The 18380-nt window shown below is 34.1% G+C and overlaps 1 protein-coding gene across 1 annotated transcript in view; it reads left to right on the top strand.

Annotated features, from left to right (window-relative positions):
- The first annotated feature begins 1702 nt into the window (after nt 1–1702).
- LOC117701547 (cadherin-18-like) overlaps nt 1703–18380 on the top strand; it is a 72176-nt gene continuing 55498 nt past the window's right edge. The window contains exons 1-2 of the mRNA XM_034493169.1: nt 1703–1867; nt 12001–12188. Of these exons, the coding sequence (XP_034349060.1) occupies nt 1726–1867; nt 12001–12188 (330 nt within the window). The 5' untranslated portion in view covers nt 1703–1725. The remainder of the gene's footprint in view (nt 1868–12000; nt 12189–18380) is intronic.

Here is an 18380-nt window from a genome sequence, read left to right as displayed (position 1 = left end):
AATCTGATTCTCTAATAAAATCTATAAAAACAATAAAAGAAATGCCATTAGCCACCTCTAGGATCCCCAGGTCATATGTATCTAAGTTTGTTAACAGTGGTCAGTTTTTAATGAGATGAGACTATCAAACTTTTAATATACTGCTTCACATGCTTCTAATGATAACTAATAGTTCACCAGCTTACTAAACTGCATTAAAGAAATTTGTACCTTTAGATGATCACAAAACCATTTTTTTCTTTTGAGATTTGTAGGTTGATCTTGGATATGACCTGGTTTTCCTATAATCAATTTGGCTATCATGTTACTTTCTAGTTGGTTCAGGAAGTAGATACAGGGCATAAGAAAAACCCTTGTAACTTCAATGCATTTTTAGAGCAGGAAGCTTTCCATATTTTCTAACTTGATCCTTCAAAATCACATTTAAAAAAATGTATGCAAAAGAGAACATTGTCATTTACTGTGCAGTGGTTGGTGGGTTTTGTTTGATATTTGTGTTTTGTAAAATATCAATTTAATAATTTTATGGTAAGGATTAACATTTTTATTCTTTTATAAAATAAAAGTCCCCATTTATATTATGTTTTTTTCTTAATGAAATTATCTTTAGTTTTCAAATACTACAAATATCCATTGTGTTTGCCATTTATCTAATAGTTTTATGCATGCTATCCATGCTCATTCCTACATGATTCCTATTCCCACTTATGTAATTAACATATGTGATAAAGCACTGTGCTTTGCGAGATGAGTAGTGGAGGCTGTTCCATATGCATGAATTAAATGAATCATGTATTATCATACTGTTAGAATTTATCTTGATAGCAATCATTTTTTTTCTCTGTTTACCTTCAGGAAAAATCTCTCGCCAAATGGCTTCAATTATTTTTTCGCTACGTTTGAAATTGTGATATCTTTTTTCCTAGTGCCTAAGGCTTTCCAGCCAAAATCACTGTAAATCTAATCAATTCAGTTGCAAAAGAAGAGAGACAAAAAGAAAGAAGTACAGTAGAATTGTACATTGTGACTGGACTCATTGACCTTTTCTACAGATCTTCTCTTGTTACTTTAACCTTGGTTAACAACCAAATCTTCTTATGTCAGTATATTTTATATAAAATAGTTTAGATAACGTAAAACTAAGAAGTTGCATTTGGTCACTTCTAATAGGATACAATGAAAACTAATAGGATGTAAGCTTGGTGGACTTTGCTGGTATTTGTCTCAAGGGTGAGCAAGGGTTAAGCCATGGTAATGAAGATGTTTTGAAATGTCTGGCAACTCAATGGAGTGACTCAATGAGTAAAGACAGCTCTACCAAGCCTGGTGACCTGAGTTTGATCTTCACATCCCACAGTGTAGAAAGAGAGAAAATATATTCACAAATTGTCCTCCAGTGTCCACATGCATATCTAGGTTGAAGGCTACCATGGGAGACATCTAACCAAGGAAACATACAATAAAAGATTCTTATTTTGAGACAGGAAAAAAAAACTGGTTTAATATGTGCATGCAAACAAATGTACCAGTAACTCAGTTTTTGAATAATAATGAGGTATATTTATTTTTTCTAAGTGTAGCTCTTACTTAAAATTTGCTATTTCAAAAACCAAGACTGCAAATATCATTCATCTCCAGAATGTTATGAGTTCAATGTCCAGCTTTTACTGACTGTTTTCTTTGAATTTCCATATCCCAGGAGTCATTCGAACAGCATTACACAACATGGATAGAGAAGCCAGAGAGCATTACTCAGTGGTCATCCAAGCCAAAGACATGGCTGGGCAAGTTGGCGGACTCTCGGGATCCACAACTGTCAATATTACCTTGACCGACGTCAATGACAACCCTCCACGGTTCCCACAGAGTATGTACCTGTTGCCTACATGTTGCATTTTTCACCATTCATTATGCAAAACAAATGGAATAATTGAATACATAAAGTACTGTCTTATCGAGTGAGGGTGTTTTATCCCATCCCTCCTGCTCACCCTTGTGCTGTGCCTCTTCATTAGTCATGTGTAAAGATATCATTGACCTACTGCCTTCTAATTCTCAGACATGTCTAGTACATTATAAAACTAATGAAATCTTACTTGTTACAAAGGAGATATGTTTTATTCAGACAGTCATGAATACATTTACTATGGATTTTAATGGGGCTGTTCCATGCATGATATTTTTTCATATTTAGCTTATGAAATTGAAATTTTAAAACAAAATGTATACTGCCTCTGCATGCAGACACATGTACAAGCATACACTACACAAAGATACACACACACACTCACACACACACACGCACACAAATACAATATCTTCTAAAGGTTGTTAAAACTGATTTCATAGAGTTGGATTTCAGAAAAGAATATGAATATCTAAAACACAATTCATAATGCAATGAGCTGTTAGCGGTGAAAGGAGTTGGGTTTTATTCAAACCTCAGAGTGTCAATGACATAAATATAATGAAACTTTTCTGATATGGCAGATTTTGTAGTCAGCTTTTAATCAAATAATCATAAATGTCTATGCCAATCCCATATGCAAGTAGTCACAGATATCAATCTTACAAGGGCTGGTCATTTAGTTTTGTCCATGTGCACATGGCAAACAGGGATGGAACATGCACAACTTATCAATGGCAACTTCTCATGAAAAATTGCTGTCAGTCCTCAGCTGCCAAACTGCTTCTCAGACATGGGTGGGACTTAAGAGTTGTTTCTTCATATGTACATGGTCTTTTGAATGTCTTATGTAGGTAACTACCTTTGCTGTGAGCTGATGAGTGCAACAGCTGTCATCTATAATATTTTTACCTCTACTTCTAGTTCCATCTTACAACGTTACTACATGTACAAAACAATTGAGATTCTGTAAGAGAGTTAAATAATAGTGAAATTTTCTCACATGTGAATATATAGCTTTTATTCTTGAATCTAAATAAGGTGCATTTCTAATTTTATTATTTGGGCATATTACAAGGCTGGTATTAAACATTATTAAAAGCAAAAGGCAATTGATTTCTGTGACAAGAGAACATCAAATGTATGTTTCACTGAACTTACGGCAGCTTTGTTCCACTTAAAGCATTCTGTGTAAAGTAAAAAACATTTAGCTCCCAACACACTCAGAAATGTGGTTAGCAGTTTGATATGAAGATATTATGCACTCAGAATCATTTACTCTGTCTTGTCTAAAAGTCAGTTTTGACTTTGATTGAAATTAAATATAATGCTATGTTTTTAATAATTTGGTAATACTGTGATATCATATATTACAAGAGGCTACTGAGTTATGTAGATGCATTTTTTGCCTATCAAGTAGCTATTTATATAGTGGGAAATCATGATAAACTGCTTGAAAATAAAGATAGATAAAAAGATGACATTTTCACACAGCATCAGGATGTCCATGAATCTCTCAATAATTCAAAGTTTATGCTGATCATATCCAGTTTTGAGATAAATTTAATATTCTGTTTCTCTTGATGTGTGAGCATTTTCTTTAAATCTATGCACTTGGGATTCCTATCCTTCTTCACACTCTGAGTTGTTTCCTATCACACCATTGCAAATGAATCTTGTATGAATGCCTTCTTCACGACATTGTAAACTGGGTCCTCAAATGGTCTTCTTTTTCCATTAATCTAGTATGTGTGACGAAGTCATAGACATTTTATCATGTACTTAGTAATCATTCCATCATAATAAATAGAGCCTCTCTTTATTTGACAAATCCAACTGCAATTTATAGTATACGTTTTTCATTAATTATAAATTCAACAGGTTTTTGTAATATATTCTCTTCTCTTTTCTTCAGTTTAATTATAATGCAAGTAGGCACTGATTTTATCCTTCCCTCTCCATGTAAACATTTTAAAGTTATCTACTGAATGGTGAGAAGGGTCTGTCACAATCTGTTCTAATTTCTCATTTCTGTGACAATCATTACAGTACCATGCCAGTCACATGTGCATGGTTGGTCTATTTCCTTCTCTTTAGCAGATTTTTTTGTTTCCATCAGTGTTCTCAAAGTGGGATATTTTATGTTACTTGTGTTCTCTTAAGAATCTACTTTTTTGCTCTTTGAATACTGCAGTGAACTTACTCTTCCACACTAACTAAGCACACAATTTAGCAGTGAACCACTCAACTGCATTCTTTATAATACAGAGATTTGGTTTAAGATAAAGATCTCCACCTTTTTTATTTAAATGTAATGAGCACCCATAATTTATAACCTTTTCCTAATACTTCTAATTTAAAGTCATTGTGTTGAACTTTTTCCCTCTTTCTAGTTCTTGAAAAAAATAAAATCAATTAACGTTATCACTGCCATAGGAGGGGATGGTTATATTAAGGTGGTCAAGGGCTAGTGAACTAAATAACTTTTCATTACCCACCAGGTTTCTATTTCTGAAGTGTGCTTTAGAAAGTATTACCAGTTCATAGTGGATTCAAAGGAATCATGAGAAAAGATTACATATGGTGCATGAAATTATGGCCCATTCAGAAACAAAAATGGGGAATAATGAGGTTGGTTTGGCTACACTGCTAAAATTTTGCAGCATTTGAAGACATTACATGAAAAAATGTGCTAATGTGGTACAATTTAACAAATGGATTTCTCTATTATGGATATTCAAATTGTGAAATAAGAGTTTTAATAATGCCTTATGTGTGTGTGTATACATATGTGTGTGTATGTGTTTGTATGTGTGCACATGTGTGTGTATGTATGTATGTGTATGTGTGTGTATGTGTGTGTGCATGTGTGTGTATGTATGGGTGTGTATATATGTGTGTATGTATGTATGTGCATGTATATGGTATGATTCTTAAAATCACATGTACGTTGCCATGCATCTTATTGCAGAAGGCTTAAGCTTTATCCGCAGCTAAACTAATATTTTAGTAAAAATGATTGTTTTATATTTCTGTTTCTCCTTTTTAGGGATCCACTTTTTATCTTTTGAATGCCTTGCCTTTGTGATATATCTCCATATTTTTTTCCATTTTGAAGAAATTTAATACTCTCATAGATGTTCTGTTTAGTTTAATCTTCTTTTATAAGTGTGACGCATCATATTCTCTTAATTTCATTGCAGTTGGAAGATAATGCTTTTTTTTTAAATAAGTTATAGTCTATGATAAACATGTTTTGAGCAACTATATGGGTATGATTTTCTGGAAACAGACTTCTATATCTTATTTCACTAATCCTCACCATATGTTGTCAAACAGTTTCATGATCACAATATCTGCCAAAGTGGTCTGAGACCACAGATCCTGATGTTATAGCTGTAATTGTTTTGGATTATCACAAACCATGTCCACACAAGATGGTGCGCCTACCCAATAAACACTTTCTGTTGTGAGTGCTTAGAGACTAGTCACTCCATCATAGCTCTCCCTCTCCTTGGGCCTTTACATTTCCTTGAAGATAACACTGAAGTTAATACAATTAATAATACTACAATTGCTTCTGAATTCTCCAATGGCAGAAAAAAAAAGATTCATATGACTCTCACATTGAGTTAAAAATGAGTGATTACGTTCACTTAGGATGACTTGATAAACACTGAGATTAGGTGGAAGTCGGGGCCTCTAGCACTGAACAGTTACCCTGTGAATTCAAAGGATCACAAAGGAAATTAGAAACTATTCCGAGAAAATTATGATTTATTAGAATGTGACAAAGGCACACAAAGGCACATTGCTGATATGCAGAAAGTCTTAATGATCTCAACAAGCAGCCCAGTCATGCTCATTATCCCTTTAAGCTGATGCCAGGAAACCAGCAGAGCATGATACTCTCAGGGAAGCTGATGAAGAAGCTACAGAGGAAAGAGTCAGAGCTAGTTGTGTTCACTTCCTGAGGCTTAAAAGTAGAGGTAAAACTTTCTAAAGAACATTGGTGTTTCTTAGGATAGTCAAAATACCAACACAATAGAGCAATTTAGGAGAAGTTGATTTCTCCCTTGTAGATGACTGTGACTCAAGGCACATACTCAAGAATATGGTATAAATAGTCAGAGAAACATTTTTATTAGTAAAAACAATGTATGTGACTAAGTTCCTGAAATCTCATGATAAAAAATTACACAGATGAAGAGTGTTTCTAAAATGTGAATAAAAGTAGTTTTTGGAATATATTTCATTTTTTGGAATATATTTCTATGTAGGATAGTTTTAACACTGTTAAGTTTAAAACAAGGAATTAAATTACATATAAAATTAAAATGTAAAGCAGAGGTTTGAAGGACTCTACTCCAGTCCTGAGAGTTTCACTAAGAGTAAGTTGTTATTACTCTCCATAGCACGCTATATAAATATCTTTTCTCCTAGAGAGTGTGATTGTATCAGGTAAATAGCATTATTGTGTAATATCGAGAAGTAGTCACTTGCTGATTGTGGTGGCAAAGAAGTGAAATTACCACACTTGGAAGATGGAACAAGAAGTTAATTTCAGGCATTCATTATCAACTATTTAGAAAAATAAATCTTGTCCTGACTGTATGAGACTGTGTCTTAAAAAAAATTAAAATAAGAAAAATATGAAGATAGGAGGTAGAAAAAAGGAAGAGAGGGAAAAAAAGGAAAGAAGAAAGGAAAGAAGGAAGGAAAGACAGAAGGAAGAAGAAAGAAATGAATGAAGAGAAGATGAAAAGAAATAAAAATGAACAAATGTTATAACTTGCTGCCTCACCCTCCACTACACATACAAGTGAGTTTCCACGAGCATCAAAGCTCCTCTCTTGATCAGGAAAGTCACTCATGCTCACCGAAAGCTCATGGGATACCTGTGATTATAGCAATAAAGATTTTTTTTAGTTCAACACAATTGTATCACTTCTTCTCATTCATTCCTCTAATCCCTCCTGAATACCTTCCACTGAATAGTTTGCTTGCCCTTCCACTCTTTAATGAATAGTATCTCTTTTTAATATATTTGTTACATACATATATGTGCACAGGCACACATGCATACACACCTATATGTGTATATTCACAAATGTATGTATGTAAATACATATACCCCTATACAAATACATAGAATATACATACATATACATATAAAATATATAGTTAAATAAATATATATAAACATAAATATATATTTAAATTATTAAAATTTATAAATAAATTATTAACATATACAATTAATTATAAATTTATGTATTTACTGCAGCAATTTTGAAGATACCTTACTTTTTAACAGTTTTCTATATTCTAGCCCTTACAATCATTCTGCTATATCTTTTTTTGATGTTTCCTCTGCCATAGACATAAGATATGTGATGTAGATGTACCCAATAGGTCTGGGCCATTGTGTTCATTTATAACTGCATTGTTTCCAATAATTCTTTCTATGATCGTTTTTGTTTTCTGTAAAGAGAATTAGAAATCATCCATGAGTATAAATATAATATTAACAATGTAACAAAAACTTATATGACATAGTAAAGTGTTGAGAATGGATGGTTTTCTACGATTATATGATGGCTCTATTACCAAGAAGCTGACTAGTTCCCAGAACAGGCATAATTCGAATGGGCTTATGTCTAATTAGATAGCTGTTGTATAAATTGTACAACAAATTGTTGTATAAATTATACAATAAATTGTATAAAAGCAAAAAGGAAAGAGGGGCATGGGATATGGGTTTTCTAGGGAGGGGAATTGGGGAAAGGGGATAGCATCTGAAATGTAAATAAAATATCCAATAAAAAAATTTTAAAAAGTAAAAAAATAAAACATAAAAAAATGAAATTTTCAAGTTGCCAATGTATACTTCCTTTTAAATTAAACACCTCTTCACTATTCCATTTACATATTGTGTTATTTTTTTGGGCATTAAATTCTGAGATTTGGGTTAGATTTTTACTGATTGGATTGTGCAATCGATTCATCGATTGACAGAGCTAAAAATTATAGTCAGTCTGAGTTCTTCATATAGTCTAAATATTCATCCTTCTCCAATGGATTATTAGTAAGTGTTTTCTCCAGTTCTATGGACTACATATATACTCAATGTTATTTTTGTTGATGTTGTTGTTGGTGGTGGTGGTTTTATTTTTTTAATTTATTTTTTTTTACTACATTTGTTTTTTTACAGTCTAGTCATTAACAACCTGCTGGTCCACCCTCCCACAGTTCCTCATCCCATTCCTCCTCCCTCTGTCTACATAAAGATGCCCCTCCAACTTACACCTGCATCCCACCTTGTGCCAGACCTCACCACTCCCTGGGGCTTCAAGTTTCCCAAGGGCTAGGAAAGTCCTCTCTCACTAAGGTCAGATCCAGCAGCCCTCTGCTGTATATGTGTTGGGGACCTCATATCAGCTGGTGTATGCTACTTAGTTGGTGGCTCAGTGTCTGAGGGATCATGGGGGTCCAAGTTAGTTGAAACTGCTGTTCTTCCTATGGGGTCATCTTCCTTCTCAGCTTCTTCCAGCTTTTCCCTAATTCAACCACGAGGGTCCCTGGCTTCTGTCCATACCTTGGGTGTATGTAGCTGCATCTGACTGTTTCAGCTGCTTGTTGGACCTCTCAGAGGGAAGCCATGCTATACTCCTATATGTAATCACACCTTAACACCACTAATAATGTCATGCCTTAGCTCCCCTTGAGATGGATCCCAAGTTGGGTAGGTCCCTGGTTCTCCTTTCCCTCAGTTTCTTCTTCATTTTTATCCCTGCAGCTTGTTTTTATTGCTGCATAGAAACTTTTGCCTAATATTATTTGTGAATTCTCACTTCTGAGCTGTTGGCAAAAAGTCTTTCCCTGTGCAGGCTTCTTCAAGTGTGCTCCATATGTCACCCGCTTACTCTCTCAGAGTTCAGGTTTATGTTAAAGGCTTTTATTCACTTGGAATTGAGAATTTTATTTTTACAGAGTGAGAAATAAGGATCTATTTTTAAGCCTCCACATATGGATACATGGTTTGTTCAGCACTGTTTGTTGAAGATGTTGTCTTTTCTCTAACATGTAATTTTGTCAACTGCATTAAAGCTTAATTAGCTGTATTGGTTTGTATCTGGATCATGTGTTGCATTCATTTCTCTACATGAATATTTTTGTTCTGGCTTTATGGTCTGTCTGGTATTATAGATATTGTAAATCTGACCAGGATTGAGTTACATAAATAGCCTGCTTTTAGTAAAGAGCCATTTCTACATTATTTTTTCTGCCTATCCATGAGCATAGAGGGTATTTTCATCTACTAGAGTCTTATTCATTTTCTTTCTTTAATGTCTTCAAATATTTGTGGTAGATGCCATGCATTTATAGGCTACTTTTACTCCAAGGTATGTTTTAAGAATGATGTGTACTGGCTGTCTCCTTAAACTTTCCTTGAATTGTTCATTGTGATGTACAAGATTGAAAGTGTTATTTCACTACAAGAATTTTCTGATTATAAAGAATCATTAGATTATTTATATATAAGAACATGGCTCCACTCAATCAGGGCACTTGAACTTCCTCCTATCTTTGTTTAATATTTTCTCTTGTCTGATTGTCTTATATATTTTCAATATCTAATGAGACAGAATAAATTGGACATATTTATTTCCTCCTGTTATTAATACTATTTCATCATTTAGTGTAATATTGCATATTATTTATATTTAATGATTGGATTTGTCCTTTGGCACTATATGGTTTACCAGTAGGTACACACTAGTGAAGGCAATGATTCCCTTTCTTGAATCTATCACTAGAAAATAGTTTCTGTTTTATGACTAGAGTGGATTAAATCTTCATGCGTCTTTTTCTGATTATTGCTAGACTACTCTCATTTAAACCCTTACCCATTTGAGAATTTGCTAGAAGTCTGTGACTGATTGAAGTTGCTATGTATATCCCTAAAGATAATATTTTCAATTTTTTTCTGTATCCTATGATTCCTAAATTTTTTCAACTCCATCTTCCATAATATTCACTTGCCTAGCAGGAGACAGCGTACTGTCTTATTTGGGGCTGAAAACTTAGCTTACACATTCTCAACATGACACAAGCACAACCGTATTTTTTCAACCACCACATTTCACTACTGAGAGAGGTTTCTCCTATTAAGCCTGAGAGTAGCAAATGACTATGATGTATTTATATATTTTGAATGTTTTCAGATAATATGTCAATTTGAATAAACAACTGAGTTAAGCTCCTTCATTCAAGTGTCCTTCCCATCACAGGCTTTTGAATGGATGTGCAGCAGTTGGTGTGGATGATACTCTTTGGAGACTCAGATTTGGGGAACAGTCAGTAACTCAGGCATATGACACTATTTCACAATGGACTCATTTTTATGGTTTGTTATTCTTCTTAGTGGTATTCAAATCGGGTGATGTAATTGATACCTTTTACTCAGCAGTAAAACACATGATATTATTTAGCAATACAAAACTGGACAGTTACCTGCTTAATTCAAATTTCTTTCCCTATATGATTCAACCAACATGTTGTGACTTAATCTATAGGGTACCATTATCCATGTTCCATTGGGCAACCAATAGAAATAACAAGAATCTGGGCTGTCTCAACAGCATCTATGGCCTCTTTGGCTCAAAAGTCATAAGAACGTACCCCACACTTGGCAAGATAGACTTTGTTTATTAACCAATGGCTTCTAGATGAAGCTTTTTGTCAGCCATGCAGATTAACTCCCTTGCAACCATCCTTTTTAATAAATTGTTTGTTGTTTAGTTACTAGTTACTAGGTTTCCATTTTCAGAGCATTTCCAGTGTGGTTTATTTTCTTCTCCACTTCTTTGCCTATCTTATTCATGGCAGCATCCTCTCTTTTTCTGGCTTTACAAAACCCCCACCTCTTCTACTTGAACATTGCCTACATTTTAACATTTTCTTTTCCTTAAGTTAGCTACTTCATTTCTAGATATTTGGTCTCTACAGGGCATGAAGATTTTAAGCTAGTCCACATATGAGGGAGAATTTGTAGTATCCATTTTTATGTCTTTTGTACCAAAGTAAGTATAAAGTTCTAGATCAAGATATTTATATATTATCTGCTTAATATTATTGCTGTTATTGGGTAAATGATTTATTTAATTACATTTAAATTCAAGAGTCCTAGTATTTACACTGTTTTTTGAATGTTGTGATAAATACACTAATAAACATGCTTTTAATTTTAATAGTTAAAGTAATATATTTAAAATAATTTTAAATAATTAAAGGAACACTACCTTAATATTTTGTATCAATAAAAATTTCAGCTTATTTTTGTTTCCAAATCCTGAATTATGATACCTTTGTATGAGTTTATTTTGCACATAGGAAAAACAGTGCCATTACACAACAACTACATATCACCTAAGGTGTAGATTTTCACCCTTCAGGTGGTTTTAGTTTTGAAAACATAATTTTTCATGTGACCATAAGGCAGAGCTACCAAACTTAATTGAAAACATTGATATGTTTGGAAATATTTGATATATATCTAAATATGTTCATTATTTTCTATGGTATTTCTTAAATATTTCAGTAAATTATTCACAAAATGGTAGCCTATATTTTCTGATATAGCTTTTCTCCTTTTCCTTGTTAAATTTCAAGCATGCTCACACACACACATACACACCCACACATACATATAAATACATATTTGAACTTCACATTAATGTAACGAAAAAACTGGGATTGCTTATGCTTGACTGATTCAATTTTAGTCACTATAAATGAAATTTTTTTATTATTTTGCTTTTCTTTTAGTAAAGGTAATAATATGTAAAGATAATATGGAGTTTAGATGATTAGATTAGATAATTAGATTAGACTAGTTCAAAACTAGTCTATTATTTAAGTATATTATATTTACATATATTGAAACATTTAACCAAGCTAAAAGAATATTTATGGATATTTCATTCTATATTATGTTCATTGATAATGCAGATAAGATACTTATTATTTCTTATGAGATATGTATGTTATGAATATTATCATATGTAACTTTAATATGAAATGTTTTCCAGAACACTACCAGCTATATGTTCCTGAGTCTGCTCAAGTTGGTTCAGCTGTTGGGAAAATCAAGGCAAATGATGCAGACACAGGCTCAAATGCAGAGATGACTTACTCCATCACTAATGGAGACGGGATCGGAGTATTCTCTATCTCCACTGACAAGGATACCAGAGAAGGAATACTTTCCTTAAAGAAGGTAAACAAACAAAAAATTATGCTGATTCACATCACTCATCAATATTTCCAGAAATCAAATTTGGCATATATACGTGTGTGTGTGTGTGTGTGTGTGTGTGTGTGTGTGTGTGTGTAATGTTTCTGGTCATTAAAAGAAAATGAGCATAGTATTATATATTTTCTTCTATTTAAGTATAAAAGACTCCATAGAAGACAATCTTTACCTGGTAATACCCTTTCAAATCAATGATTCTTTGTGGTTTCATGTTCTCCTTCACTGCTGGGTTATGTGAACTCCGCTTCGGCAGACAAAAAGGGAGGATACAAACAGCCTAAGATGGGGCCCCAGCCTGGGTGATAAATGAGGCAGACTGAGGCCAAGGAGGCAGAGGTTCCTAAACTCTTGGGTGTCCAGTTCCCCCTGGAATCTGCTAGGAGTTGAGAATGGAGGGGACCAGTACATATTGGCGATGGGCCCGAGTTAGGGCGTTCTCTAACTCTCAGAAGTACAGTTGTAGCTGGGATCCTCATGGAGTCATGAAGGACAGTGGAAAGCAGGCTGGAACTCCAGCTCAGCTCAAGGGTGTGTGTCCATTTTCATGGGCTCGGTAGCCTTCTGCTACAGACTTATGCATCAAGGCTCTCTATAGTGAAGGCTTACCTTCAGGGTGGTTCTTGGTGAGAGAGAGACAGTCCTTGCTTGTACAAACTGTTTGTTTATTGTTCATTGTGGAAAACGGGTGCGTACAAATTATTCAGGGTAGACTAGAGATTAAATCATCATGGTCGACCTATCTAGATACCTCATTAGCATGGACAACTCTGTTATGTGATTAGTGGTCATGATACTCATGTGTGGTGTTGTGGTCACTTCCTCCAGGATGGAAACTGGGTAGGGAGCAGATAAAATGCCTACCGATCTCGCATATGAGAATACAGGTTTCAGAGTCCATTCAGCTCTCCCATTTTTGTCTGGTGACAAGGTTCCAATTGGCCCAAAATTCTCATGTATGGAACAATCTCTCTCCATGCAGATAATCCATCATCATGGGAAGCTTTCAATCCCCTATCGTAAAACTTGAATCTTTATTTCACCATGTTCTTTCCTACCTGAGTCATATTCCTTTTCCCCAAACTTTCCTGTACGTTTACCAATCATTTTTAATTTTTTTTAATTCTGAGATGGAATTAAATTTTAATTTTTGTGTTTGAATTTTTAGATCCTCTGTCAGGAATGTATGTTACTTGAATATTAACCGGATGGGATACTGTAATTTGAAGGAGGGAGACTGAAAACTGTTGATTGTATACTAGAACAAAGCTCAGGAGAAAAATAAATTGAAGAGATAATTAAAGAGAATCATTAACTTTAAGAGATGCATTGGAAGGATTATCTTGAAAGAAAAGAAACAATGATAGAAAATAATAGTTTATGATGGTGCACATACTCTTGAGACAAACAAAAGACAAGAGGGAATAAGTAATATCTACAGATATACTTACAGAAATATAGTTATAGGATGCTGATATTGAGTATTGATCCAAGTACTGACCATTAATATCTTTCTAAAATTTAATATAATATTAGTGTCTTAGTGACGGTTTTATTGCTGTGAAGAAACACTGTGACAAAGACAACTCTTATAAAGGACAATATTTAGTTGGGCCTGACTTACCATTTCAGACACTTACTCCTAATTATCATCATGGTGGGAAGGCTGACAAGGTCTACGGGGACTTGGTACTGAGGAAGGAGCAGAGTTCTACATCTGGATCCCCAGGCATCCACGGGAGACTGTGTTCCACACTATGCCAAGCTTGAGCATATGTCAGATCTCAGAGCTTGCCTCCATAATGATACGTTTTCTCCAACACTGCCACACCTACTCTAACAAGGCCACACATCCTAAGAGTGTCACGTCCCATGGATCAAACATACAATCCTTGAGCCCAATGGGGGCTAGCTATTCAATCCACCACAACTAGATTTTCAGAAGTAAAGCCAGTAGTAGCTAGTGCTTCTTTACCAGTAAGGTACAAGTGCCTTTATGTCATTAAAGGTAATGAAGAGTTCTTACCACCTACATGACCATAGTTAATTTTCCAAAATAACCAAATTAATGCTCATATGTTTGCATATTTGATTGACTACATGGTATTTTTATGCCTACAATGAATTTTTTTTAAAAAAATATTTCAACTGACAAAACGTTAGTGACAATTTAAAGAAAATCACCTATAAGTGTTTATAATTGCCTTCAACTTGGGCTTGCTTTCCTAGGTTTCTATTTGTCAGAGTTGAATTAATATTAGCACTTAGGCAACATTTTCTATCTTCAAATTATTATCAGTTTCTCAGTTAAGGTATTGCTGTGTGTTTTATAAGTAATCGCAATTTTAAAATGGACTTTTTTTTTTTCTCTAGTGTGTTTTAAACCTCATAAGATACTGGTTCAGGTGGCAAGATACAGATAAAACAATTCTTGAAAACCTGTTTCTTATTTAATCTCCAAGGCAGCTCACCTTAGTCAGCAAAGCAGAAAAGCTAATCTCCTCAGAGATCAAAATCAGTACTACTCCATAAATCAGCAGCAGGCACATTGGCTCATCCCGGTCCATATCATCGCTTGATCAGGAAATTGCCAAGTTGAATTCACTGATGCATTGCATGGAACATTGTAAATACTCTTTGATAAGTTTCGCTCATAGTTTAATGGAGCCTGACTAGGTGGAAAGGTGACGAAGATAAGAATTGTAACCTTCATTCGTTTCTCTCACAAATACATCTGAAGCTTGAGGATGGGTTCTGTCTAGTAGGCTTTCAGAACCTCTTATTTGGGTCATTTTATAAAAAAGATCGCTGTGGAGAAGGTGTTCTAGGTATTATTGTTGTTATTGGATTTATTTATGTTATGTGTATGAGCGTTTTGCATGAATGTGTCTATATTTACCACTTGCCTGTTTAGTGCCTGTAGAAGTGAGAAAAGCACATAAGATCCCTTGGAAATAGAGCTGTGTATGGTTATGGAGCACCATGTGAATTCTGGGCAGCAAGTTAGGTCCTCTACAATAAACACTGCTCTGAATAACTGAGTCATTTCTCCAGAAGCTTCCATTCTAACTTCAAGGTTCCAATTTTGGTTGCTATCATAATTCATTTATCAACTAATTTTCTCAAAATTAAGTATCTTTTTTCTCTTATTTCATTATTTATTAATGCAAGACATAACATCCTGTTTTTATCTATTTTTAAAATTAACATATGGCATTTTATTCAATTTTTTTCATAAATGAAAGACAACTTCAATTTTATCTTTGTTTACAAAAGACAGACAGCCAAAATTACAAAAGACAGACAGCCAAAATTTTGTTGTAAATGCACCTCAAGCTAGCTTGACTATATCTTCCTATGGAAGCTTCTCCACCATTAACCTCGATTAATTTGATTGTTCTATCAACTGGGTCATAGTAGGCTTATTTTTTGTTGTTATTGTATATAGCTTTATTGTGTTGCAAATACTGGCTTCAGAAATAAGAACTCATGTAATATATTTTGATTATATTCCTGTTCAATCTTTACATCTCCTACCTAGGTCTTCCTTACTTCCTCCAACTTCTATTTCTTTAGACTTTCAAAATGATAAGTAAAACAAACAAATAAAAACAATAAAATAATAAATAAATAACCAAACCAGAAGACATCAAAACAAACCCCAAAATAAGAAGCACATTTTGTGGTGCCCATTACTTCTGAACATAAGGCCAGCACTTGACTGTAGTTGATACTGTCATTCCATTGGAAAACAATTGATTACTCTCTTCTTAGGTATCAATTTTACATAGATTTTTAATGAGCATTGTCATTTTGCCTGAATTGACCATGAAGTCTTCAGTATGCTGTCTCTGATTCTGTGAGTATATAAGCAAATCAGTCTTAGAAAGGTGTAGGAAGCCGCTGTTAACGGTGGTATAATCTGCCATCCCAAGATGGCGCTGGCCTCGTGTCTTCTCCAGAAGTAAACAATTAACTGCGCAGCTGCTAGGCAGAAAGACCGCCAAGTCACTGGCCAATCCCAAGGCATAATATTGGGTGGTGAGCGAACAGCCAATCATAAGTGAATACGTCACTCTAGGCTGTATTTAAGCTAGGCCCCTTCTGCATCTCAGCTCTTCCGCTCCCTTCCGCGTTTTCCTTGTCTGTGTTACAGAGTAAAGTCCTCGTTTGCAGTAACTACCCGAATACTGTCTCTCGTGTTTTTCGTCCATGGGCATGGGGCGACACGGGAGGCGCGTGTTATAGAAAGGCACTATTTCCTAGGAGTCATTCACCTCCTCTGGGTTTCACCTTTTCCCATCTCATCTTCTGCAAAGATCCCAGAGTCTTCAGAAAGGGTATGATCAAGGCATCTAAGTAGGACTGAGTACTCAAATGTTTCTCATTCTCTGTAGATTGTACAGTTGGGGGCCTCTGCCTTAATTCCCATCTACCACAATGAGAGGCTTCTCTAATAGGGGGGTAATGAATCCTCTGACCTTTGAGTATAGCAATATGTCAAAGGGAATAATTTTATTGCTATGTTGCTTTAAAAGAATAATAAAGTAGGTTTTACCTATCTAGTCTCTGTGGGTTTGTTTGTTTGTTTGTTGGCCAGATTGACAGTGTCTGCTATGGGATCCATGTAATGGAATAAGCCTCAAATTTATTCTTTTTTTTAAAAATGGTTGGTTAGCCCATAATATTTATGTCAATTTCTCACCAGTCTATTTTACACACACAATGCTGCTCAAAGTCATAAGGTATGGAGTTAATTGATATTGATAATCACTTTCTCCTCTGTTGTAATGAATTCCAGCACCCTGGATGCTTCTCAGTAGAGATGAAGATTCTAGTTGTGAACCAGTTTGACTTCTCTGTGTTCAGTTACTTCAGTGATATCTTCAGCAAAATGTCAGGTTGATATCACTGGTGACAGCATGTGATGTTTAGGAGAAAGGGACTATTGGATGCCCTTGGTCAAAACTCAGTATCAATTCTTTAAAAATATAAAGTATTTTTAAATAGTTATTATTTTTTATGTATCTGATATATAACATGTATATAAGAATTCTGTCTACCACATGTGTACATAACACACAGAGACACTACAGTCAATTAAGAGAGTTATATGATATATTTTCTATTTTAATCATATTAGTATGGTGCCAAATAACATACATTTATTCTTTTAAATATTGTGTTTATTGAGATTCTTATGGTTATTCTTTTGAGTGAAAGTTATTGCTTTGAGTGAAAGTCTAAGGAGTATGCTGTTTTTAATTATTTTTCTATGGATTTTAACGTTTGTTGGACAACAAAGAAAAACAAATAAGACAAAAACAACTGTGTTTGTATGTGTATACAAACACAAAGAGTGATGATCTTCATGTTGTGACTCTAATACATTCTTCATTGGGAACAATTGTTTGCTATTCTACTTTTAAACATTAAACCAAGCATTGTTTGAATTTTAGACAGTTCTAATATCTGGGAATTTATTGTGCTCATCTGGCAGCAATGTAGAGAAGAGTCCAAATTTCAGTTTGAGCAACTGGATTGCTAAAATGTTTATTATTGTCTTAAATATGTAATAATTCATATTACATGTTATAGTATTGGAAATGGGTGATCTGATAAAAATGTTTTGATTAGTTCAGTTATATTGATTCATGGATACTGAAAAAGTTTGATTTTTTTATGTATGTACTATATAGAGATAAAATATATTTATACATATATATATATATATATATATATATATATATATATTTATAGAAGACTACAAAGCATGCCAAGCAAAAAAGTACAGACAGAAAAGCACTAGTTAAATTGATATTCTTTTTGTTTATGTTCACATATTATAATTGAAAATGCAAACTTTGAGAGAAATATAAGCAGTAATGATGTTCTGATATCGTATACTGCTTTGGATTGTCTGTTTTCCAGCATTAAATTTGAATTTTAATGTATGGAACTGGGAACTTAACTGAATCTTTATCAACGCAATGTGAATGAAAAATCTAAATGAAGGTACAACACATAAATTACACAAAAGAAAGCTTTTCCTATTGCTTAGAAGACCAGAACCTATAATCCTGCTACCTTGTACTCCATGAAAATTTGGCCAGTATACCTTGGCTACATAATAGTTTTAGTATTTATGTAGTTTTCAAG

This window comes from Arvicanthis niloticus, unplaced genomic scaffold (genome assembly GCF_011762505.2).
Source record: "Arvicanthis niloticus isolate mArvNil1 unplaced genomic scaffold, mArvNil1.pat.X pat_scaffold_128_arrow_ctg1, whole genome shotgun sequence".
In the NCBI taxonomy this organism is placed as follows: domain Eukaryota; kingdom Metazoa; phylum Chordata; class Mammalia; order Rodentia; family Muridae; genus Arvicanthis; species Arvicanthis niloticus.
Note: the sequence above shows the minus strand (reverse complement) of the source record. Positions and strands in the feature narration are given on the sequence as shown.